The 26,599-nt window shown below is 44.3% G+C and overlaps 2 protein-coding genes and 1 long non-coding RNA gene across 3 annotated transcripts in view; 1 reads left to right on the forward strand and 2 right to left on the reverse strand.

The window, feature by feature from the left end:
• Nucleotides 1-8,361, reverse strand: part of clec19a (C-type lectin domain containing 19A) — a 110,491-nt gene extending 102,130 nt beyond the window's left edge. Inside the window, exon 1 of the mRNA XM_086000820.1 lies at nucleotides 7,595-8,361. Within this exon, the coding sequence (XP_085856946.1) occupies nucleotides 7,595-7,682 (88 nt within the window). The 5' untranslated portion in view covers nucleotides 7,683-8,361. The remainder of the gene's footprint in view (nucleotides 1-7,594) is intronic.
• A 626-nt stretch (nucleotides 8,362-8,987) lies between these two features.
• LOC147110635 (uncharacterized) lies at nucleotides 8,988-25,726 on the forward strand. Its single transcript, XR_015079960.1, has 3 exons — nucleotides 8,988-9,105; nucleotides 21,493-23,635; nucleotides 24,542-25,726. It is a non-coding gene; the product is annotated as an uncharacterized LOC147110635 (long non-coding RNA).
• Nucleotides 21,547-26,599, reverse strand: part of syt17 (synaptotagmin XVII) — a 90,532-nt gene continuing 85,479 nt past the window's right edge. The window contains exon 8 of the mRNA XM_086000821.1: nucleotides 21,547-21,743. Within this exon, the coding sequence (XP_085856947.1) occupies nucleotides 21,547-21,743 (197 nt within the window). The remainder of the gene's footprint in view (nucleotides 21,744-26,599) is intronic.

Consider the following 26,599-nt stretch of genomic DNA (forward strand, 5'->3'; position numbering starts at 1 on the left):
CTTGCCAAGTGTTGGCTTTATCCATCTTCAGAGAGATTGAAGAAAGACACATGTGAAAGACATAAATATCAGGTCACAAGGAAGTACGATTGTTACACCCCTGGCTTATGCTATCGTGCAAGAAGATAAAGAGTAGTGTGAATGAACTCGCAATGAGGCAAAATGCTAAGACTGCTTACAGGAGTGACTGATGCACCTAAACCTGAGAAGGCATCTATGGCAGACCTGAATTTGTAACAATATATATATACAAAATGAGAGAGTTAAATATATACATTTAAATAGTTATAATTAAAAATTCCCAGGGACATAATGGCTGGAATTTTAATTTGGAGGTGGGTAGGGAGCGGGGGTCGGGGAGGCTGGAAAGCAGCCGGGAAACCTGGGAGCACGGGTTTCCCACAGGCCATGCCGAATTTAACGGCAAGGCCTGATTAGAATTTCAAAGCACTGATTCCCACCCACAGCCGGCCGGATGGAAAGGTTGGCTAGCTGTCGGGCGGGTCGGCCTGCGGCACTAGGCTGCAGAGAGGAGGGAGGGATCGGGGGTGGGGGGTCGGAGGCCGGAGGAGGTTCGGGACAGGAGGGGGAGGCCAGAGGAAGATTGGGGTTGGAGGGGGAGATTGGTAGGCCAGAGGCAGAGGGCTATTTGGGGGTCGGTGCCGAGGTTCGAAGGCCGGAGGGGAGATCGGAGGCCTTGCTGCGGGGGGGGGGGGGGTGGGTCGGAGGGCTAGTGGGGGGGTTCATTGGCCTTGTGGTGAGGGGGTGGGGATGTCGGAGGCCTGGCGGGGTCAGTGGGAGATCGGAGGCCTCGGGGGGAGATCGGAAGGGTCGGGGGGTCTCCAATCACAGGGAGCTGGAGAGGCAGGGACGCTGGATCCAGCAGGTAAGTGGAAAGGCACTTACCTCCTGGATCCAGCAGTCCTTGCCTCCCATTAGCTGGAGGGTTGTCCGAGGCCTGGGAAACCCAGCCAGCCAGAGTTAAATTTGTAATGGTGGCTCACCATGAGGCGCCCATTATAATATTTAAATGGGAGACCCGCCTCCTGGAAGCGGATTGGTTGCCCACCACCCCCACCCCCGTCCCGGCTCTGTTAAAACCGAAAGTGGGCAGGTTGGGGTCGGGATTCCGTTTTTTAACTCTTTAACCTCCCACCCGGCCCCAACCCACCCGTTTTTTGGGATTAAAACTCCCCCCGCCCCAATGATGCTTTAAGTTTGTTGCAAATAGCCTGAAACGGGGTTAACTTGGGCACATTGCCTTTGTTTGTAAATAAATGCAAGAGTGTTTCTGGTAAAAGGCTATTGCAAGGTTATTTCATGCAATGATACAATATAAACATTTTACTCAGGAAGAGAGAATTTTATGAATTCTAAAGTATCCAGCTTTCCTTTGATTTTTAGCTGAAACATAATTGTGGGGCAGGCAGGAAAACTGCAGCCAGCTGCTGGAGATAGGGCTTCATACCAGGTCAGTGAGACAGCTGGTGTAAGGGTGTGATCTGCTGCGGATGACTGGTCCACAGAGATTTATCTTTAGTAGTGGTTACAGGTCGTTACCATATTTGTTCATGTAATTAACCGGAATGTAAGGAGGCATTCACTTGTATTGATAAAGGGCCTCCCATTGCCATTGTTGACATGTAATCTGTCTTTTCTCAGATAGCAGAGTTTTTTGGGGGAAAAATGTACCATATGGTGATGGTGACTACCATACATGGGTATTTGTGATGATACACCGGAGAACTAAAGATGGACAATTCAAACTATAGCCGAGACCAAGGATTTATGGTTTGCATGAAAAAGGGACAGAAGCCCAGAATTTAATCCCCCAAACACTAGGAAAAATCCTGAAATCCTGTGTAATAAAAACAGAATTTGACTTACTCTAAAAAATGGACATAATTGTGGAATATGATCCCTGAAACACTGGTAAAGATCCCAGAATCCTACATAATAAAAATGGAATTTGACGTATTAGGTTGACTTTAAAAGTAGGCATAGGGGCTTGTGAGGCTCCACGCTGGCAGCATGGACTTGTAAAATTACCCCCATTCAGTCACCATGGGAGAAATTTTAACCCCCAAAAATGGGTTGGTTGGGGTCGGGAGATTAGACACCCCCCGACCCTTCTGATCTCCTACCAAGGCCTCCGATTGGCTCCTGATCCCCCCAGGTCTCCGACCACCTCCCCACAAAGAGGCCTTTGACCCACCTACCCCGAGGCCTCTGATCTGCCCCCAACCCTTCTGATCTCCCTCCGACATCCCCCACTGAGACCTCCGATTCCCCCATGAGGCCTCCGGCCAACACCAACCCCCACCCCGACAAAGCCCCCAGCCCCTGATCTCCCTCCCTCCGGCCTCCAATTCCCCTCTGGCCCCGATCCTCATCCAGCCTACCCTCATCTGCCACGATCCCCCTCTGGTCTCCTCCCTCCAGCCCCGATCACCCACCGGCCCCAAGTTACACAACACTATAGATGCATGCAAATCTTATTTGCTAACATATATTAGGATTTTAGATTCTTGATACATATTCCTTTGTTTAAATGCATGCATTATTTCATGTATCAATCTCTATAATTGGATATGTCCATGCAATTGCAAAAGAAGATAATGAAATATTTTCCCAAAATAAATAGCAATACATTTTCATGAATCATATTGCCTCAATGATGAGCAGGAAAAACAAAGCGTCTAAAAATATCTAGCATCATGGTGTGAAGAAGGGTTCGACCCGAAACATCAACTCAAATTTCTCTCCACGGATGTTGCCTGACCTGCTGAGTTTTTCCAGCATTTTCTGTTGTTATTTTGGATTTCCAACATCTGCTGTATTTTGCTATCGTACATGGTGTGTTAGTGTACTGATACATTAGGCTGTGGAGTGGTAGGACCTGGGTTTCCCCCAATTCCCCACATAGTGAGCTCCTGACCTCCGAGATAGTGAACAGAGTTGGAGGTCTTCCCTGAGGAAGAAGGGAATACTAGAGTGCAAATCAATCAGTGCCTGTTTTTATGCACCTCCTTGCGATTGGTTCTAATATGGCGTAAGTTTCTCTGTTGGGAAACAATAAATAATGCAGGAGGTGGTAGAAAAATCTTACAAAAATACTCTGCACTAAACCAGAATTATGCCTTAAAGACTACAGGGGAAAAATTCGTTAGCGACCATTTTGGTAAATTCAGTTTTAGCGCCCCAACAGGGAGGTGGAGCACTAATTCAAGAGCGCTACGCACTGGGCCACGTAGTGCTGCTGCATGGAAGGGCTCTTCCCCTCATTAAAGGGGAGGGCCCAAGCGCACAACTCTGCAGGGCCCTACCAGGACCACCGGGGAGTGGGGTGCCGTGCCAGCAGCCCGGCACTCAAGAGGAGTACCAGGCTGCCAGATCGCAGCACAGACCCCGCGTTAAAGACGCAACGGGCCACAATAAGTAAGTCGGATTTTTTTCCCCCCGCCCGCCACCTCTCCTTTATTAACGCCCCACGAGCCTCCTGCTGCTCCGTTCCCGCCCCCTGAATCAGTCGATGTCATCGCCCAGTGCAGATTCAGGGGGCGTGGGCCAATTTTGCAGGCGGGGCGAAAATGGGACGGTGCGCACGGTGATGACGTCTTCATTGCCTGCGCAGCAGAGTGGGGCGCTACCGGTTACCGCTGCTGCTAAACTCCCGCTGAATCTAGCGGGAGCCGTTAGCGGCACCGTACCCGGTGAAAGGTTGTTTGCCCCCCGTTAGCCCCCCGGGGTACCTCACGGGAGGTGCAAATGCACCGAATTTCTAGCCCATATATGTATTTGGGATATATTAAGAAAGAACTTGCATTAATACAGTGTCCTTTACAACCTCAGGACCTCCCAACATGCTTAACAACCAATAAATTACTTTTGAACTGCAGTCATTGTAGTAATGTAGGGAAACCTACAGCCAATTTGTTAACAGCAATTTGTTAAGAGCAAGGTCCCACAAACAGCAATGTGATAAATGAACAGGTAATCGGTTTTATTAGTGATGTTGGTTGAGGGATAAATATTGGCCAGGACACCAGGAGAATTTTCCACTCTTCTTCGAATAATGCCATGGGATTTGTTTTACCTCCATCTGAATGGACAGACAGGGCATCAGTTTATCATCTCATCTGAAAGATGGCACCTCTGCCAGAGCAGCACTCTCCCAGCGCTGCACTGAAGTGTCAGCCTGGGTTAATAGGGCCCAAATCCTGGAGTGGGGATTAAACTCATGAAGGTGACAGTGCTACTACTGAGCCAAGGCAGACATCCTTGTTGTCAGGAATGTTATGAATTAAACTGGAATTCAACTTGCCATTTGTTTCATGATCCCACAAAAAACAAGGCCTGTATTATGTTCTACATAATTATGTGGCAACTGCGCTAAGATTTATTTCCACCTCTGAAAGCATTCTATCCTTTAAATTTCTCTTGCTGTTGTTTACCCATTAGAATTGGTATTCTTCCTCAGCATTTGTTCTATCTTACATTTTAACAAATTGTAAACTCCTTTAAAAAGGAGTCTTCTTTAAAAAAAAGTTTATCTCCATAACCCTCTTGTGTATTTTTTCCTGGTGTCTCTGGTCTCTATTTGCAATTTCACATGTCCATCAGATAGCCTCACACAATGGACAGTCAATAACTAGAGGGGAGGGGAAAGGAGCGACTCCTTTGACTGCTTTTCCCTTTCATTCTTCTCTGCTCAGTGGTCTTCAACAAAGGATGAATAGGGGAAAGATGCTGGCTGTCAGCATTGTCTGTTTGAATAAAACTTATTCTGGTTTAGTTCACAGGGGTTGTGTGTTCTTCCTGAACGGGATTCTGATGTATTTTCTGTTTAAGTCATTAACAAGTTGTTACTAAATAATTGTCCCGGAGTCCTGCAGCTACATCATTCTGACTCAGATAAACTACTCAGCAGTGGCAAGCTAGAAAAACTTGCATTTTTATATATAACGCCTTTCACGACCTCAGGACATCCCAAATGGCTATACAACCAATGAAGTGCTTTTTTTCAAATGTAGTCACTGATTCCAAGGGATGAAGAAGTCTAATTTATTCAAAAATATTTTGAGGCCAACTCAATCCAATGCTACGGCTTAAAGACTACAATTACATCAGTTTCTACCCAGATATTTTCTGTGTTTTCACAATGAGGTGCAAGTTATATATAAAAGTAAAGAAAAGACAGGTCACCACTAAATTCGGTATAAATGTTAAATATGAATTGAAATGATTAACGCCTTTTCCCCTTTTAGTCAATACATAACAATCTATGTCGACAAACATCAAAGTATGGGCCATTTGCACATGGGATTGTCATGACTGAATTGAATTCTGGGGTTGCATAGCAACGCAGGAACAGGAATAGGCCATTCAGCCCCATGAGCTTGTTCAAGTAGACCATGGATGATCTGTGCCTCAACTCTATTTACCCACCTTTGCTCCATATTCCTTGATACCCTTACTTAACATTTTAAACACCTCAATGAGATCATCTCTCAAATTTCTAAACTCAAGGGAATGCAAACCATGTTTATGGCACCTGTCCTCATAATTTAACCCTTTAAGCCCTGGTAATGTTCTGATAAATCTGCACTATACCCCCTCCAAGGTCACTATATCCTTCCTAAGGTCCGGTGCCCAAAACTGAATGCATTACTCCAGATGGGCTCTGATCAAGGCTCTGTATAACTGAAACTTCATTTCCTCACTTTTGTGTTCCAACCCCACTTGAGATAAAGGCCAACATTCCATTAACCTTGTTAATTACTTTTTGTACCTGTGTGCTAGCTTTTAGTGATCTGTGCACACGTACACCTAAATCGCTTCGCTCCTCCACAGCTCCAAGTCTCTCATCATTTAAGAAAATATTTTTATTTGTCTTTCTTGGATCCAAAAGTAGATGCCCTCACACTCCCCCACATTGAACTCCAGCTGCCATACTTTTTTGCTAATCACTTAATCTGTCTATGTCTCGTTGTAAGTTCCTGTTCCCATCTACATAACTTACTGTGCCTCCTAATTTAGTGTTGTTTGCAAACTTGGATATACAACTCTTTATTTCTTCATTCAAGTCATTTATATATATGGTGAAAAGCAGAAGCCCCGTACAGATCCCTAGGAACACCACTTATCACATCCCACCAATCAGAGAATGTTCCCTTTATCCCTACTCTCTGTCTCCTACCTCTCAACCAATTACCAAACCATGTCAAAAGGTTACCTTGAATTCTGTGCACTTTCAATTATGTTAATAATCTCTTGTGCATAACTTTATCAAATGCCTTCTGAAAGTCAACATTCATAGACACTTTCCTGGTGACCTTCTCAAAAAATTCAACGAGATTAGTCAGACATGACCTACCCTTCACAAACCCATGCTTAATCTCTTTGATCAGATAAAAGTTTTCCAAGTACTCAGTCATTCTGTCTCTGATAATACATTCCAATAATTTCCTCACAACTGATGTTAAACTGATTTGTCTGCAGTTATCTCCCTCCCTCCTTAAAACAAGTGCAATTCTCGAATCCAAAAGGGATCAATTCCTGAATCTAGAGAGCTTTGGAAAATTATAACTAATGCATCTGCAATTTCCTCATCTATTTATTTTAACACTCTGGGGTGGAAGCCATCAGGTCCTGGATATTTGTCTATCATAAGTCCCATTATTTTCACCATTAGCTTTTTTTTAAACTTATATTAAATCCACTAAGTTCCTCCCCATGACTTATATTTATGTTCTCATAGACCTTTTAGGGATATGTACTGGTTTTGTATCATACTAAATACTTCTGAATACTTCCCAGTATTTATCTGTATGTTTACCCATTAACAGTCCAGCCCAGTTTACTGCGCTCAATTCATTTCTCATCGCTTTGAAGTCTTATCCTCTGCAAAATATGAGCGATATCTCTCTCCCATTAGCAATTTCCATGTAAAATAATAGAAATTATGCAGTAACTGTTTTTACAATTGATAAATAACTGCGTTGAGCCCAAACACTTAGATCATCTCTTGCTGCACATTAAAACAGGGGGGTCATGATTACAGCAGTAGTCCAGTGGACCTCTGTGCAGCCTACAGCGCCTTCCCCAAGCATTAATCAGAAGGAAAGTGCCGGACAGAGAGTGAAACTGACACTCGGTCTTCGTGAAGTTTCCAATCAAGCCTGGAATGTTGTTAACTGACCAATGTGCTAAATTCTAGGGGGAAATGTTACATTGATATTTATACCGCTTTACTGGCACTGCAATATGTTTGGTTGCAAACAATAAACACTCTGCGATATTTTCCAGGCTAAATCTTCATTCACTATTTTAATAAGCTTGTAAATGAAGAAAAATTACACCAATTGTACATGTCCGAGTCGAACGTTATGCCCAATCTATTATTCTACTTTGACGCGAAATTAACCGCGAAAAAAGGACGTAAACATCGTTACAATCTTTATCTAAAACGTAGCATTGTAACAGCGTAGACTCCAAAAAGTCTTATATTTTTGTCAACTTGACAAAGTTCACTCCCTCTTTTTTTAAAAACTTTTAACAATATTAAAGTATGTTTACAGAAAGTTTTTCTTACCTTGGCTAATTTGAATTTGTGTCGGGGGAACAGCGGCTTCTAAAATCACCGCGAGAGACAAGACTACCCACACATTCCATCTAATCATTGTGATAGCACTTGGACTGGTTCCCACTCACTGATCAAACCCAGAGAGCTCTCCCTACTTCATTCAGTACAGATCCCGACACTCTGATCTCTGGTGCAGATCTCCAACCACGGCCTACACCCTCCCCTTTATGGAAATAATAAGACACTAGGGTCAGGAGGCTGGTTTCATATCCTAAAAAGGTACGTTGAGCTCCAGAAAAAATAACATTAGGAATTTGGGTAAGGAAAAATAAGGAAATGTATTCTTTTCACATACATGAAATAGGGAAGTTTATAATGTTGGTCTACCACCAAAAACGAGCAGAAAGAAAGACTTGCATTTCTATAGCGTCTTTCTCCACCACTGGACGTCTCAAAGCGCTTTACAACCAATGAAGCACTTTTGAAGTGGAGTCACTGTTGTAATGTGGGAAACGCGGTAGCCAATTTGTGCACAGCAAGGTCCCACAAACAGCAATGTGATAATGACCAGATAATCTGTTTTTGTTATGGATAAATATTGGCCAGGACACTGGGGATAGCTCCCCTGCTCTTCTTCAAAATAGTGCCATGGGATCTATTACATCCACCTGAGAGAGCAGACAGGGCCTCAATTTAACATCTCATCTGAAACACGGCACCTCCGACAGTGCAGCACTCCCTCAGCACTGAACACTGGAGTGTCAACCTAGATTTGTGTGCTCAAGTCCCTGGAGTGGGACTTGAACCCACAACCTTCTGACTCAGAAGCGAGAGTGCCCAGAACTTCGGGTCTCCATGGGTGAGTACGCACCGGGTACTCACCCGTAAGCCCGATGGAAATGCTGGTTTCCTGCATGCACTGCGCATGCGCGGGAAACCGGCACTTCCGTTCCTCTGAACCAAGGGGTTCAGAGGTCGAACACGTGTGCGGGAGAGGCTGCGCATGTGCATCAAACTTCGGTGTTTTTTTTTTACAGGTTTTCCCGCGAGGGTAAGTCTGCAGAATTTAGAAATATAAAAAGCAGGTGTAAGGCCTGCTTTTTACAAGGTAAGTGGTGAATTAATTAAAATTAAAACATTTTTTCCACAGGTTTATTATTTTTAAATACTTTAAAGCAAGGTAAGTTTATTTTTAGCCCTGTTAGAATATAAAATTATTTTTTTCAAAAATTTAAATTATTGTTTAAAATAGTTATTTTATGTAATTTATAGTTTATTTAAAAAATGTGATTAAAAAAAAAAATTATTTGAAGCTTTAGTGCTATTTTTGGGCCGTAGTATTTATAAGTCTTGACAGCACTTCCTGTCAGACTTATGAATGGAGCATTCCCTGCTCCGATTGGCTGCCCATGGCCCACGTGATCTCAGGGGACGCATCGAACTAACTGCACCCCGGCAGCTGGTCCAGGTCCCGGATTGGAATTCCACGGGGCCCTACAGCTCAACGGCCGGTGCGCAAGGTAAGTGCAGGTCGGGGGCTTGCACCCGCAGGAAGCCCCTGACCCGAATTTCTGGGCCATTAAAGGAAAGATGAGCATAATTTTGAAAGAGTATGGAGAGCACTTTTTGGCCTAGAGTTTGCGCCCAGCAAGACATTGTCCCGGAATTTGAAGTCCGCTTCGCACCTAGATCTCGCGATCTCTGTGTCGAGAACTTCGGGTTTTCCGACATTCAATTTAAATCAGCCGAGTTTGGGTGGGGGGGGGGAATCCCCTTGTGCGAACTGCTGTGACATCAACAGGCTGTCTAAACAGCCAATCAAAATGCAGATTTCTCACAGACAACGAACAAGGAAGTGAGTAAGCTCTTAAAATTCTAACGTTGTAAAAATGTTAGAGTGAGCAAAGCAGAGATTGGGGCTCTCACATGGGGAAAAGGCAAACCTGAAATAAAGATGGGCAAACTTAAAAAAAAAAAAAAAAATTTTTTGGAAAGGTTTCTTAAGAATTTTAATTTTTATTAAAATGGACAAATTTCACACTGCACAAAATTAAAATGAGTTTTCCAGGCCTTTAATAGTTGTTTAGCAGTAATAATGCTGTCAAAACCCCAGTTACACCTAAACCCCTTGGGTCTAACTTTTAGTGGGGAATTTAACAGCGTAATTATTGCAGAAGAGCCGAAGTTTTCATCAGTTTCCCGGATTTGGGTGATTACACAGATTGCCGGCTCTGTAGGGGGACCGGGGGGGGGGGGGGCGGGGTGGCGGGGGGAGACAGAGTGCAGCATGTTTTGGAGCCATCATTGACAGAACGCAGCTTCAGGATGCCAAATCCTGAAGTTGCGGTCAGTTTCAAAGGCAAAATAACGGCAAACGCTGCCAGTTTGCCGTCATCCCGACTGCAAATTCCAGGCCATTACTCTGATGCAAACCAATTACATGGTTTAAAAGATCCCGTAATTTGGGGCGTAAGTGAGTTACGTGTGTAGCTACAATACGCTCAAGTCTCCTCGATCTTTTATGTTCGTCCATCAAACCTTCCGTCCGAGTGAATCTCCGCCCACAAAACCGGCCTGGCCTCCAACTCTCAAATACGAGTATCCTCTAATTGCACATGTTCGGATTATCTCTCAACATTGCGACTAGATTTTCAGGCGCAGCAGGAATGTTTACGAGCATTTAAAAAAATGATCCTCACTGAGACCTGCATTGTATTTTCTGTTTCTTTTAATGCATTTTTATGGCATATAAGTATAAGTCACATTAAAAATTGAAAAGCTTCCCCGATTGCAGGTTAATAAACATGCTGTGCATGATGGTGAAATTAGTTGAAACTTTAAATTTTCATATTTAAAGAAGAAATATACCGGTGCGGGTTCGTTGTTTTCCCCGATTGCTTACGTTGATTTATGCCCATTTACACCCATTTTAAGTTTGTGCCTATTCTAATGATATTGGGAGGATACATGGGCGTAACTTGACATCGACAAAATGGACACATTATCAGATCTAACTTCCAGGTTGAGCCCGGGAGGAAACGCCAGACCTCTGTGTTTATTACAGACTTCCAGCGTTTACCGTTTTTTAAAATTCGATTTACGAGTGAATTAATTGCAGAGGTACATCAAATAATGCAAAAAAAAGGCAATTTTATTTTTAATCTTTAAATTGGCACATGACTGGCTAGACTCTAAAGAAAAGCAATGGTTTAAAACAATTTGTTGAGCATGAAGTAAGCCATACAGACAGCACTGGAAGTCTTGAAGCCCCCTGGTGAGCTGTGTGCTGTGACACCAGCTACTTTAATCTGAGAGACTAAACAAAACCTCATTATAATGATTGGCTTTCCAGCTTATCTACAATCATTAAACCTACGCTGAAAGTTGAGCAGTTTATTTTGATTGCCGTGAAGCACATTTGCTTTCCTTTATGTGAAGGTTTTTAGCTTTCCTACCTGCTGGGTCACAAATCGAAAAGCCAATGAAGAACATTTTGAAGGTCAATCATTCAACAATTTTTAAAGTAATCACCACTGTTCAACATGCAGAGTAGTTTTTCCAACAGCTCACTGTTGCACATAAAGGAAAATGGAGGCCTATTAAAAATCACAATTTGCAGTGATTTTTAACCAATCTTTCAACAGGAAGTCCAAATCTCCCTTTATACCATGTTTCCTGCACAAAGGATTTTGCTTGAAAATGGGTCTGATCAGAAATCTGATGTTCAATAGTGTTGATTGGAAAAGGTATAACACAGCATCGAAATGTCAATGTTTCAATGCAGTCAGTTGCAAACACTCAGGACCATCAAAATAATTAACAAAAGGGATATAAAAGGAAGAAGGGTGTAGGGTCTTGCAATGTTAACTTTACACACCTGGACATAGGCATCCAAAGGTACAAAAACATAGGCCCGTATTTTCCGATCGCAGGCCTCCTGCGGGCGGAGGCCTGCGATCTGGGAAAATCTACGCCCTTACCTGAGGGCTCCCGGGACGCACACAATTCCACTCCTGGGCCTCACCAAACTTGAAGTGTGCAGGGCCCACGTATCCCAGGGGCGCAGGTAGTTCGCAGCGTCCCTGGGATCACGTGGGCCATGGGGAGACAATCACAGAAGGGAATCTCCCTTCATACACTTGACAGGAAGACCTGTCAAATATATGAATGGAGATCACCCCAAAACATAGCAAAACTTTAAATATTTTTTTTTTTAAATCACATTTTTAAAATTACTTGAAATTACAATAAATTAAGTATTTTAAACAAAAATTTAACTTTTTGAAAAAAATAATTAAAGTTTTTTACAGCGCTAAAAATAAACACCTTTTTTTAAAAAGTATTTTTAAATGATAAATCAGTGAAAACATTTTTTTAAATACTTTTTTCAACTCTTATCCTGGTAAAAGCAGGCCTTACGCCTGCACCAGGCATAAGAATTGTAAGGGTTTTCTGCAGGCGGAGGGTCTCCAAAAAGCGGAACTATCCGCCCACAGAGGCCCTTCTCCAGGGCAGCTGGAGGATCTGTCAAGACCATTCTTGACAGATCAGAAATGCCGGTTTTCAGTGCATGCGTTGTGCATGCCTAAAATCGGCATTTCTGATGTCCCTATGGATGGGTACACAGCGCGTACTCACCCGTAGGGATCGGAATATCTGGGCCATAGTCTATTTCTCTCACAAACACATGGAAATTCCCACATTCTGTCTGTCACTCTTTCCCTTACTCACACCTGAAATCACACACTATCTCACACATACACTCAATGACTCTCTCTCATAGTAATGAAAATTAATTACCCTGGGACTTCAACAATTAACAATCTGTTCCAAGATTCAACACTTCAACAACCAAACACAGCATGCGTAACAGCATTTGGTACAAGAACAAACCGAGCAACATAAATCATGCCCCATCAGATTTTGTATTCAATCAAATGTACCCATTCTAATAATTCAGTACCCCATTCACTAAACTTAATATCCACCGCATACACAACTGGTACACTGTGACTCTTGTGTATGTGATATACATGACGCACTGCAGCAACTCACTAAGGTTACTTACAATGATGGATAGGAAAAAACCCTCGAGTCCATCCAGCCTGTCCCATACAATTGTGATACCTTAAAATCTGGGAATTTCTTCTCCAACCCCTGAGGTGATCAAAACTAGTTCAGGAAATCACTCTGGCCCTGATAATTCTATCCAATACCTACCTTTTGTAAGAGGTGATTTCCGCCCTAGCTCGAAACAGGTCCAGCTCTCGCTTGAAGGAATTCAGCGAATCGGCATCCACCGCACAAGCCAGCAGCCTGTTCCAGACATCCACTATTCTCTGGGAAAAGAACCACCTCCTGACATCTAAACTAGATCTGGCCTTTTACAACTTAAAATTGTGACCCGGGTCCTCCCTAACCTATTTAATTAGAACAAACTGTCAACTCAAACACAATCTTTTCCCTTCATCTTTTATAATAAAGCACTTTCTTCCCCTGTGACCTCTACCTCTGAGAAGAACAAGAAGCAGCAATGTTGTGGGAGTACCATCACCTCCAGGTTCCCGTGAAGTCACACAACATCCTGCCTTTCCTTCATCGTCAATGGATAAATGTCCTGGAATTCGTTACCTAATACGATAGTGGGAGCACAATCATCACAAGAACTGCATTGGCTCATGGATAGGGCCCACCACCTTCCTGTGACAATTAGGGATAGGCATTAAATGCGGCCTTGCCAGCATCAACCACGCCCTGAGAACGAATATAAAAAATGGAATTTACTTGTTATTTAAAAAGCTAGTGCGTCTATCACCAATAGACCTACTTGAATAAAATCCTTTTTTGAGGTGACAAATCCTCCACTCCTTATCTTCTTTTGCTTGTTTTCAGTCAACATGTAGTTCCTGGGGAGGGGAGGTTGGAGAATGGCTTAGGCAGCCATTATTGTTGCTCTATATTTTACCTTCCGAAAGACTGCTTCCCTACTATGAGATACAGTGGTTCAGCAAAACTCCTCTATAGATGATCCCAGCTGAATTATTTCAGTCAAGTTTTTAGCCTGGGTCCTTCGAGTTTCATATTCACCCACAAAGCCAGTGGAATGCAACATTCAGCTTGCTTTTTACCAGGTATTCCTTCAAACCTTTATATTCTTCTGAAAATGTAGCGTAACAACTGTGTTTTAATTAATCCACTAAAACTGAGAGCTTCACTTCACAGTAATATCAGTAGAAATGTATTTATGTGCTGCAAGGCAGAGACGGTTGTATACGAGTAATACAAGATTGTGGAATGGGAAGAATCAAATATTGAGATGAGCATGTCATTGTTAGGGATGAGCTTTCAACGTTTGGCATTAGATGCAGTGCAGATGGTCAGAAACAAATATTTCATATTTTCAAGAGCCCGAGTATTGGCGTTGGACACCATCTGAATTACATCTGACGCTGAAGCAGAGCTTTAGATAATCACTCCTATTCACGGCTTTTGCAATAACATTATTTTTCAGTAGCTCCAAAGTATAATTGCCATAGAGAAACTTGTATATGATGTGCAAACCTTTTCAGATGTCTCGCCATTGCCAAATTTGAGAAAACCTAACTGCTCACCACCATCTCACCAAACTGCTGGTTCTTTGACTTTTGTTTAATTATTTTCTCTTGTGTCATGAAAGTGAGTGATGTTAACAACAACAGCTTATTTATATAGCGCCTTTAATGTAGTAAAACGTCCCAAGGCGCTTCACAGCAGTGTTAGAAGACAAAAAATTGGCACCGAGCCACATAAGAAATTAGGGCCAATGACCAAAAGCTTGGTCAAAGAGGTAGGTTTTAAGGAGCGTCTTAAAGGAGGAACAAGAGGTGGAGAGCTTTAGAGAGTGAATTCCAGAGCTTAGGGTCTAGGCAGCTGAAGGCACCAATGGTTGAGCGATTATAATCAGGGGTGCTCAAGAGGACAGAATTTGAGGAGCGCAGATATCTTTGGTTGGGGGGGGGGTTGTGGGGCTGAAGGAGATTACAGGGATAGGAAGGGGCGAGGCCATGGAGGGATTTGAAAACAAGGATGAGAATTTTGAAATCAAGGCGTTGCTTAACCAGGAGCCAATGTAAGTCAGCGAGCACAGGGGTGATGGGCAAACGGGACTTGGTGCGAGTTAGGACATGGGCAGCCGAGTTTTGGATGACCTCAAGTTTACATAGGATAGAATGTGGGAGGCCAGCCAGGGATGCATTGGAATAGTCAAGTCTAAAGGCATTGATGAGGGCTTCAGCAGCAGATGAGCTGAGGCAGGGACAGAGACGGGCAATGTTATGGAGGTGGAAATAGGTGGTCTTAGTTATGCTATGGATATGTGGTCGGAAGCTCATTTCAGGGTCAAATATGACACCAAGGTTGCGAACAGTCTGGTTCAGCCTCAGACAGATGCTAGGGAGAGGGATGGAGTCAGTGGCAAGGGGACGGATTTTGCGGCGGGGGCCCGAAGGCTTCAGTCTTCTCAATATTTAATTAAAAAAAATTCTGCTCAGCCAGTACTGGATGTCGGACAAACAGTCTGACAATTTAGAAACAGTGGAGGGATTGAGCGAAGTGGTGCTGAGGTAGAGCTGGGTGTTGTTAGCATACATGTGGAAACTGACGCAGAGATTTCAGATGATGTCACCAAGGGGCAACATGTAGATGAAAAATAGGAGGGGGCCGAGGATAGATCCTTGGGGGAGGAAAGAACATAAAAACATAAGAAGTAGACGTAACGATGCAGGAGCGGGAAGAGAAGCCGTTGCAGGTGATTCTCTGGTTACAATTAGATAGATAAGAATGGAACCAGGCGAGTGCAGTCCCACCCAGCTGGACGATGGTGGAGAGGCTTTGGGGGAGGATGGAGTGGTCAACCGTGTCAAAGGCTGCAGAGAGGTCGAGAAGGATGAAGAGGGATAGTTTACCTTTGTCACCGTCACAAATTATGTCATTTGTGACTTTGATGAGAGGCGTTTTGGTACTGTGGCAGGGGTGGAAACCAGATTGGAGGGATTCAAACATGGAGTTCCAGAAAAGATGGGCACAGATTTGGGAGGCGACAACACGTTCAAGGACTTTGGAGAGGAAAGGAAGGTTGGAGAGGAAAGGAAGGTTGGAGATGGAGCGGTAGTTTGCAAAGACGGAGGGGTCAAGGATTGTTTTTTGAGGAGAGGGGTGATGATGGCAGATTTGAAGGAGAGGGGGACAGTACCCGAGGAGAGAGAACTGTTAACATGTCAGCTAACATGGGAGCCAGAAAAGGAAGTTGGGTGGTCAGCAGTTTAGTGGGAAGAGGGTCGAGGGAGCAGGAAGTGGGTCTCATGGACAGGATGAGCGTGGAGAGGTCAAGAGGGGAGATCGGAGAGAAACTGGAGAAAGATGAGAGTTCAGGGCTAGGGCAGGGGTGAACCTTAGAGAAAGTTTGGCCCGGTGGGCTAGGGGAAGGAAAGGAAGTGGCAGAGGCAGCTGAACAGATGGTCTCAATCTTAGAGATAAAGAAGTCCATGAGCTCCTCGCACTTGTTATTGGAAGGGAGTGTGGAGGAGACAGGGGAGAGGGGTTTAAGAAGACGGTTAGCAGTAGAAGATAATAGTCGGGGTTGTCTTTGCATTCCAGAATGATCCTGGAATAGTGAGCAATTTTGGCAGATGCTGGAGAAAGAAGATCTTTCCATTTCAGACACTCGGTAGTAAATTTTCATCTTCACCACCGATGCGCTAACCTGACAGAGCGGATTATCTGCCGATTGTAGAACTTGCCTGCTTTTCATTCCATTCCTCAGTGTCGGTATCAAGACTTCCAGGTCAGGTATAGCACAGCTAGCTGTAGAGTAAAGCTCCTTCTAGTCTGCCTCAACAATATACTTCAACCCCAGCCTCAGAGAGCTGCCCTGATGGCACGAGTGTGACATTTTCCCATTTCCCACACCAGCCACCTTGTGGCTTCTCTGAGTGAGATTACCAATTAGTCACAAATTAGGGACAGGTTTTTTTCTGTAGGCCCGTGCCCACTAGAAACTGGATTGAGACAGAACATAGAAACCTCACAGCCAATGGACAGAGGAGATTTTCATTCCCTCCGTCTGGGCTGGATTGGAACCCTAGTGTCAGAGGTGAAGGGTGAGTGTCCAATCCATCGCATCACTGAAATAAAAACAGAAGATGTTGGAAATACTCAACAGGTCAGGCAGCATCTGTGGAGAGAGAAACAGAGTTAACGTTTCAGGTCGATGACCCTTCGTCATAACTGGAAAAAGTTGGAGATGGAACAGGTTTTTAAGCAAGTGTAGGGGCAGGGAGGGGAGGTAAGAACATAAAAACATAAGAAGTAGGAGCAGGAGTAGGCCATACGGCCCCTCGGGCCTACTCCGCCATTCAATAGGATCATGGCTGATCCGAACCTAGACTCACGTCCACTTCCCTGCCCGCTCCCCATAACCCTTAATTCCCTTATCAGCTAGGAAACTGTCTATCTCCGTTTTAAATGTATTTAACGTCGCAGCTTCCACAGCTCTCTGAGGTAGCAAATTCCATAGATTTACTACCCTCCGAGTGAAGAAGTTTCCCTTCATCTCAGTTTTGAAACAGCAGCCCCTTATTGTAAGATTATGCCCCCTAGTTCTAATCTCACCCATCAGTGGAAACATCCTCCCCGCATCCACCCGATCAAGCCCCCTCACAATCTTATATGTTTCGATAAGATCGTCTCTCATTCTTCTGAATTCCAATGAGTAGAGGCCCAACCTACTCAACCTTTCCTCATAAGTCAACCCCCTCATCTCTGGAATCAACCAAGTGAACCTTCTCTGAACCGCCTCAAGAGCAAGAACAAAAGGTCTGTGATAGGATGGAAGGCAGGAGAGATTAAGAGACAAAAGGGATGATGCTGCAAGGCAAAAGCAGATGGTAATGGGACAAGTTAAGAAACAAAAGATGAGTCTAGATGAAGTGTAAATGGCAATGGCAGAATGAAAGACAGCTGCCATATGAGAGAGAGAAAAAATGTGCCCCTTAGTGGGCAGAATCTGTATTGCGACTCTGGGAGAAGCTCTTCAGCCACTGGGAGAAGGTGATTGAGGAGGATTCTTGCGATGATTTTCCCGCTGGCAGACAGCAGGGAGACTCCTCTGTAATTACCGCAATCGGACATGTCACCTTTCTTGAAGATGGTCACGATTACGGCATCTCTGAGATCCCCTGGCATGCTCTCCTCCTTCCAAATAAGAGAAATTAGTTCATGTATTCGCGCCAATAGTGCTTCTCCACCATGTTTTAGCGTCTCGGTGGGGATTCCATCTGCACCTGAGGCCTTGTTGTTCTTCAGTTGTCGGATGGCCTTTTCAACCTCATGCCAGGCTGGGGTTGTGCTGAGGTGGTGGCGGGTAGCATGCTGCGGGATGGAGTTGAGGACACTCGCGTCGAAGATAGAGTCTCGGTTAAGGAGATCTTCGAAGTGCACCTTCCAGCGGGCACTGACTGCCTCTCTGTCCTTGATGAGTTCCTCTCCGTTCTTTGCCCGCAGTAGGGTAGGACCTTGGGTGCTTGGGCCGTAGGTGGTTTTGACTGCGCTAAAGAATCCACGCATGTCGTGGTTGTCAGCTAGCTGCTGGATCTCCTGCACTTTTCCACCCACAATCTGTTCTTTAGGTTGCGAGTTTTTTTTGGACCTCGGCCTTCAGGCGTCTGTCGAACTGCTTTCTTGCTCTCGAGTTCTGTTGCTGTTTCCAGATCAGGAATGCCTTGCACTTGCGGCTTATTAGCTCCTGGATCTCCTGGTCGTTCTCGTCGAACCAGTCTTGGTGTTTCCTGTCGAGCGACCAGGTGCTGATTATGGAGGCCTTGACTGCAGACCAGGCGCAGTGGGCACTCTTGTGTCTCTGAATCACTGGGAGTCATCAGGTTGGTTGTGAGGCGCAGGCTGAATAGGACGTCCTTGCGGTCCCTCGCTCGGACGATGACGTAGTCCAGCAGATGCTAGTACTTGGAGCAAGGGTGTTGCCATGAAGCCTTGTACTTGTCTCTCTGACAGAACAAGGTGTTGGTTATGACAAGGCCATGTTCTAAGCATTTCGTCAGGAGGAGGGTACCATTGGAGTTGGCTTTCCCTACCCCCTCTCTGCCGATCACACCTCCCCAGAGGTCTGTGTCCTTTCCAACTCTGGCGTTGAAGTTGCCAAGGAGGATCAGCTTGTCGCCCGTTGGGACTCGGGACAGGGATTGTTCGAGGCTGGAGTAGAATTCCTCTTTGGTCTCGTCTGTGGCTTCCAGTGTTGGGGCATACGCACTGATGACCGTAGTGCACTGGTTCCGGGCTAGGGTGAGCCGTAGAGTCATGAGGCGTTTGTTTATTCCACAAGGGGAGTCTCTGAGACGTTCAACTAGCTCATTTTTTATGGCGAAGCCTACCCCATGGAGGCGGCGTTCTTCAGGTTTGCCTTTCCAGAAGAGGGGGTAACCACCGCCTTGCTCCTTGAGCTGGCCTACCCCTGCCCGCCGGGTCTCGCTTAGGGCGGCGATGTCTATGTCGAAACGTCTGAGCTCCCGGGCAATGATAGCAGCATGGCCTTCTAGTCTGTCGCTGTTGGGGTTGTCCATGAGGGTCCTGATGTTCCAGGTCCCGAACTTCATTTTAAAGGTTGGAAAATGCCTCTGCGTGAATTCTTTTAACGTGGGGTGGCCGTTGCACACCAGCTACCACACAGGCTTGACAGAGCAAGGTCTTGGTCCAATGGCAAGGGGATCCAAGACGATTGGTGACTAGGCTCTGCTACATCGCCCTAGCACACACACACAAACATACTCCTACTGTTCTCCTCCCTCCTTCCCGCAGGTCCTCTCTGCCTGGGTTTCATAGGCTCCAGTGTGGTCCTCCCGACCCCAGTGCTGGTCCACGCTGCGGCACTCCTGGGCCTCGACCTCGCTGCTGGGCTCATCCTCGCCCCGGGCCTCGTCCTCGCTCTTGGGTCCCGACCTCACTCCTAGGCCTCAACCTCGCCTTCCGTCACCAAGATGGTGGCTGGTTGCCACGGTAACCTGAGCCTGTCGCCGCCGAAAAAGCCTCTAGCAAGATGGCGGAAGGTCACCCTGCTCACCTGGGTGGCCGGGCCTGGCATCGCGGCGCAAACATGGGGCCCATGGGGTCTTATTCGGGGCCTGGGGCCTACGCCGGGTGTTTATGAAGCTTCCCAGCCTCCCCAGCCCCCACAATCACCTCCCGCCTCTCGAGTCGCTTGTTCGGCCATTAGTACAACAGGAAATGCTTTGATGAAGGTGCTCGACCCGAAACGTTGACTCTGTTTCTCTCTCCTCGAAGCTGCTGTTGATCTGCCATTACTTGGTCCTTATTGGCAGGTCAGCTCATCGACTCCAGGGTGAGTAACTGACCTGGGGGATTTTAACTGTCCACCTGCCCAGTTTCCATGTTTGAGTTTGTCCTGCTTGGTAAGTAAATGACACCACAATGTTGCTAACCTCATTTGAAGTCTATGATAACACTTTTATGTTTCCTCATTTTGAAGTAAGTGTTTTGTCAATTTTAAATTACATTTCTTTCTCTCTTGATTCAGTACAGGATCAAATTTTATTTATAATTGGTGGATTATTACAGCTGTTATATAACACACATATGCATATACACTTATAAATATAGGCAACATCATTACATTCCAGAATGTAATCATTAAGAATGATCACTTTTGGATTTGTACACTTTTAAACAGTTCTCTACTGTTTTACTTTAGATAAAAACCTTATTCATCTGATTAGCTAATAATTTAGTCTTAATACTAATACATATGTTAAAATACTTCCCCACTAATTTCAAAAAATATTGAAAATATAAAGTTTACTTTTTGAATACTCATTCACAGCCCATCATATGCAAGTACAGTACGTACATTTATAACATACACTGAACATGTATATTACATCTGTGATACCCATATGTGAAGGAACCTTTTCATTCCTTAATAGTACCATATACATGTATCTGTGATATTCCCAACGCCGTATTTATTTCCAGTTTGGCTCATAGTGGGCACAAGTAGTTGCTTAATCAGCAGCAATGCATGACAAGATGAATGCATGGCATCTCTACATTTGCTTTATTTGGAATATATACTCAGTACCAAAACAATATGCTCTATAATTGGGATCTATTAAAACACAGATGGCAATAGCTTGTTACTAGCAACTTTCTGACTGAATAACTAGAATTATAGCCATACATCATTCTAACTAAGGACTCAAATACTGTATACCAATCACACAAGACTATCTGTATAATATGTTGCATCAATATATCATTCTACCAAAATGTCGATAGCAGAAAGCCCTGACACTAGGGATACAAGTGCTCACAGCTGCTCTGCACAATTTATGTAACAGTTCTATGGATCGCAGCTCATCATTACAGCAATAATGTGCTCAAATACCTATCTAACGTATCGATAATCTATCGACAGCGGGCTGCGATTATTGATAAGCATGGTGGAATGACCTAACAGCACTAGAGATAATACAGTCATAGTCATATAACAGTGATTCTTCAAATATTGATGGCTTCCACACATATGAGCCCCATCAAAAAATTCAAATTTAAGCTATTTCACCACTTACACCAAGAAAGCTCACATTGATCTTTTAAAATGTATAATAGGGACAGCCAAGTTCACCATAAATCAGTTATTTCTTGCGCTAGTGGCATGTGACAGCACGTTGACAATATGGCTCTATACGAATCATTTTGTTAGTGCTCTAAAATGGATTTACTAATACATTTGTTTAATGCCGCAGAGATTTTGTTTTTAACATTACAATTCAAAGACAAAGTCAAAGAAGTGTTTTTCTTTGTCGAGGTACATGATCTAATGCTGCCTTTTCTTCATCCAGTTGTTGGCAACACCGGCAAGGTTCAGCTTGGTGGCGGTAGGCCAGGGGATTCCATCACGTCACTTCCAGTGATGCCGAGGAGACACGGTCACATTCGGCACGTGAACGCAGGCTGTGCCACTGCTCCGATGAGGTCCGGTGTACGTTCAGCAGGCGGCGCCAGTGACTGGATTCGGGGGCACCTGTGGAGTACTGGCCAATGACAATCCGACCAACAAAATCATTGCTGCTTTTCATGTTGTGACCATAGACTGAAAAGGAAGTACCAAGCAGACAATTAGTACAGTAGATCTCAACACACGAAGCAGCGAGCAGACAGCAATATGATCAGTAGCCTGCAATAGCATACAAACTCCAAATAATGTACCTATTGGTACAGCCACAGAAGGCCCAGTGAAAGATTAACATGGCTCATCGCCTGGTAGACTATTTGCAACTGTCAATATTGAGTGTAGGATTTGCCATTGTTTCTAAATTAGATTGGTTTTATCTTGTAATAATACAATTATCTTGTTGCTGAAAGTCATTGGCAAAGATTCTCAGAGAAATCACACTGATCCTGGAGTTAAACCACATTATGATGTTGTGCATTTTTACCGGTCAATCGGACAAGCATCCTGGGCTGAAATTTCAGTTGTAACTATAGTAATTGCCAAAGATGTTAACTATTTACAGTCTTAATGGGAAAGCAGACCACAGCAAACTTCAGCTGCACTATAATTACCGTTGGCTATTGTACTAAAACACCTTGGCCATCATGCGAAATCCACTGCCCGTAAAATAGGATCTTCCTAGATTTACATTTTGTTAGGATTATGATCCAATTAATTTAATCCCAATTGATGCATTTAAAAACATTACTCAAATGATGTTTCAGCAAAATAATGATATTTTTAACAGATTATATTAAACAGAATTGAATGGTCGTAAATGGGTTTGCACTCGGGATTCCCTCACAGCAAGTCTATTCCTTATGATACTCTTATGAAATCCCCAATGGCTGGCTAAAGGCGACATTGCAGAAGCCTTGGAGCAAGTTGTGTCCCTACAATTTAGATGAGGAAATACTTTGTTCAGGCGTGGGGGGAATTAAAGATTAAAAATAAACATTAAAAAGTGTTAAAAACAAAAGTGAAACATTTTCAACAGAGTTCTTTTTGAAAATCCTGTCATTAATCTATAGTCCTGGACGTTTACTGATTTGTTCTTGCCCAATTGTGTAGAAACTATAAAGAAAATGATAACAGGAGTTGTACTTAATATTATGCATTAATATTAGATTGAACCCCAAATGGAAATGAATTACAGTCAGTAACTAACCAAATGGTAGCTTTAAACGGGATGGTTGGTAAGTGTCTTAAAGGCAAAGGTTTAAAGGCTCTAGTTATGGATAAATGAAACAAACAACACCAGCATTAAAACCTCTGCTGCCCTCAACAGGTTTTATTTTGAAATACAGCATTTATAAAGTTTGTGATTATAAAATATTTTCTAGCGCTTCACATTTCAGACACAAACACGCAACTGAAATGAAAATAAGGAGTAAAAATCCAACCTAAAGTACAGTATAAGAACAGTGAAATAAAGCCAGTGTTGGAAAATGTTATTGCCATTACCCAGTTCAAAATATCCAGTCTAAGTTACTGCATGGACCAAGGAACAATAATTTAAAATAAAACATAAAGCACTCCAAAAAATCACGAGGAAGAGCAGGGTGCAGCCTGTTCGGCACTGTAGCCCGAGAGAAACTTGTATTTATTTTGCCTTTCATGTCTTCAAGGTATCCCAAAGTGCTTCACAGCCAATGAATTTCTTCTTGAAGTGTAGTCACTGTTATGTGGAGAAATGCAGCAGCCTATTTATGCATCTGGTCCCACAAACAGCAATGAGATAATGTTTTTGGTTGGTTGAAAACCAGGACACCGGGAGAATTTCCCTGCTCTTCTTCGAATAGTGTCATGGGATCTTTTATGTCCATCTAAATATATAGACAGTGCTTTGGTTTAACATCTCATCGGAAAGACCAAACAACATCCCCTCAACGTTGCACTGAAGTGCCAGCCATGGTTATGCACTCAAGACCTGCAGTGGGGCTTGAACCCACAACCTTCTGATGTGGACCATTCTCCAGCTGAGAGTCTGGGTCGGTGAACTGTCATCAGGATTCTGCTGTGTCACTTTTAACCAGTTGTTAGGTAGGAAACACCACCAACCTGGGGTAAGACGCTCTCTGACTTTCTATCTCTCTTTATAGATTAGCTACTATAGTGTTAATTTCTTGCTCCACTCCCACTCTGACCTCTCGGTCTTCGGGCTCCTACACTGTTCCAATGAAGCTCAACATAAGCTCGAGGAACAGCATCTCATCTTTCTACAGGTATTAGGCATTTTACAGTCTTCCGGACTCAACACTGAGTTCGACAATTTCAGATCATAACCTCTGCCCCTATCATTTTTTCAGCTAACAGCTGATGATTCTGCTATTCCCATTTACACCTCCTCTAGACCCATCTTTTGTTTCTTTACTTGTGCCATTACAATCTCCTTTTGCCTTGCATCATCATCCCTTTTGTCATTCAATCTCTCCTGCCTTCCACCCTATCACAGACCTTCCCTTTTGTTCTTCCCCTCCCGCCTTTCTCTGCCCCCACACTTGCTTAAAACCTGTTCCATCTCCAGCTTTTTCCAGTTCTGACGAAAGGTCACCAACCTGAAACGTTAACTCTGTTTCTCTCTCCACAGATGCTGCCTGACCTGCTGAGTGTTTCCAGCATTTTCTGTTTTTATTTCAGATTTCCAGCATGCGCAGTATTTTGCTTTTGTAATAGTGTTAATCTCTACCCGTCTATATCATTAAGTATATGTTGGGGACTAAAAACTGCCTTAAGTGATATTAATATCGATAGCAGTCAATGTGAATTTCAAACAATATTTTCTGTTGTATTTCTGATTTCCAGCACTTACAGTTTATTTGAATTCTAATGAAGGTGGTTTCACTATTAAATCCTTATCGACCTATTTGAAAAAGTGTTTTTGTTCTTTCTTTCAGCACTTGACAATGAGAAGCAGAAAGACTATCTAAACAACTGGTACTATACACGCTGGTCATGTGCTCCACGTTGGACTTTTAAGATATTGGCCCAGAAGTTGCTGACAAAAAGTCACGTTTAATGCGTGTGCCGTTAATTGTGTGTAAATCATCCAGTGATTTGTTGTGAGGAAGAGATATGGGCTGAGTTGTGAAGATATGGGCTGAGTTGTGAATCGTCACAAATTGCTGAGCCATTAGCCTTGCAAAAATGGCAGCTCGCCGTCAATCTCCTACGACTTTCAAGAAATTACTGCATTTGTGCTTTAATTACCAATTAATCTCATTGCAGAAAGTTAGGGCTGGTACTTAACCACCTAAGGACCCTTATAATGACAAAATTTATGTTCTTGCAATGCCACTCAACCTCTCTGACCCAGAAAGGGAACAATTATCTGTCTCTTTTCTTTTTCTTAATCCAATCTTCCCCCCCCTCTTTATTTCTCTTTCTATTCCTGATTTGACTCTAATTCACCCTATTTCCTTCTCCGTCGTTCCTCTGTTTCTTTCTCAATCCTTAAATCTCACTGGTTAAAGAGATCAATTGTTGGTCCTGTATTTCACCAAGATCCCAGATGTCCCGTTGACCTCGCTGCCATCTTCAGCTCGCACTTCTAGCAATTTTCAGTGCAAACATTTTTGCGAGCTGGAGGGTGAAGGAAAAAGTCTAACTGCCGGGGTAGACTGGGAGCCCCGCTCCAGCAAATTCCGGGCCATTGAGAGACTTTTGGGCCAATTTGATAGTATCCGATAATGGCGGTGCGCTGGACTCGTGTGTCAGAAGAGAGAGACTCGAGGACCCTCCGAAGTTCGTCCTCGGACCTCATTGGAATAAATCTGGCAAGCGGCTGGTGCCCTGCAGCTGCTCGCCGGTCCGGGCCCTTCCAATCTCATCTGACTCAGATGCTGACCTGGACCATAGGCAAGTCCGGGAACTGAAAGTCACTTGGTTAATACTAGAGTGTCAAAGCTTTTTCTTTTCATGAGTCGCTGGACCACACAGAGGTTGAAATTGGTCAACACCAGTAGTGCAAAGCAGGCAGATTGTGAATCGGCAGCCTGTTTTATGATTTTCTTTTCCATCTGAGGGTATGCATCTCCCATTGTGGATCTGTTCAAGCTTTTATTATAAAGTAATGTGCCATCTTTGAGAGGCGTTGGAATATTCATTTGCTTACCTAATAATTTATGAATGCTACATTGCAATCAGCTACATCAATCTCATCAGCTGCTACAAAAGAATGGACTATCGGGATGGAATATTGATTGGACAGATTAATCTAGTGCCAGTTCATAACAAGCCAGGTCAAAACTGCTGAGTGAACAATGGGAACTGTTTGAAGTTTAAACTGATTGTGATTCATACTAATCTATTAGTTTACCAAATCTCATTTTTGGATGAGATTTTGTTAATTGTACACTTAATGATACAAAGAAATGGGAAATCGGCTTCAAAAAACAGGAACAAACCTATTGGCCTAGAAATTCAGTTGCTTGCGCCACCAGTTTGCGCCCAAAGAGGCCACTCAGAGGCTTTAGCGCCACAGGCCACAACCACTGCGATATTTAGCGGGGCGCTAATGGCGGCGTTAGCCTGTAGCGCTGCGCCGCCACCGCTGATGTCATCGGTGTGCGCAGCGCCCCGCTACCGCCCCGAGCGCCATATTAGGTCGCGGCCGCCTCTTGCGCGCCGGCCGCAAATAGCGACCGGTACACAGGGGCCTACCTGTGGCGGTAGTGGGGCGAGTTAAGGTGGAGGTGCGGCCGGCCGCTTTTTCGGCGGCCGCCTGCCCGCACCTCCGTCCCCGGCCTCCTACACCCCCCCCCCCCCGCGGCATTGCCGGCTGTTTCCCGAGAGCCTGGCACTTCTCCTTGGTGCCGGGCTCATTTGCCGGCACTCGCGAGCGGGGATCGCGCTGTTGCAGGCACCTCCCCCTTAACAGTGGGAGGAAGGCCTGCAGTACCGCAGCCTGCCGTGCCGCAGCGGGTGGCGCTGCGGCACTTTGCGCGCCGATATTC

This window comes from Somniosus microcephalus, chromosome 11 (assembly GCF_052327205.1).
Source record: "Somniosus microcephalus isolate GS21.2 chromosome 11, FLI_Smic_1.0, whole genome shotgun sequence".
NCBI lineage: Eukaryota > Metazoa > Chordata > Chondrichthyes > Squaliformes > Somniosidae > Somniosus > Somniosus microcephalus.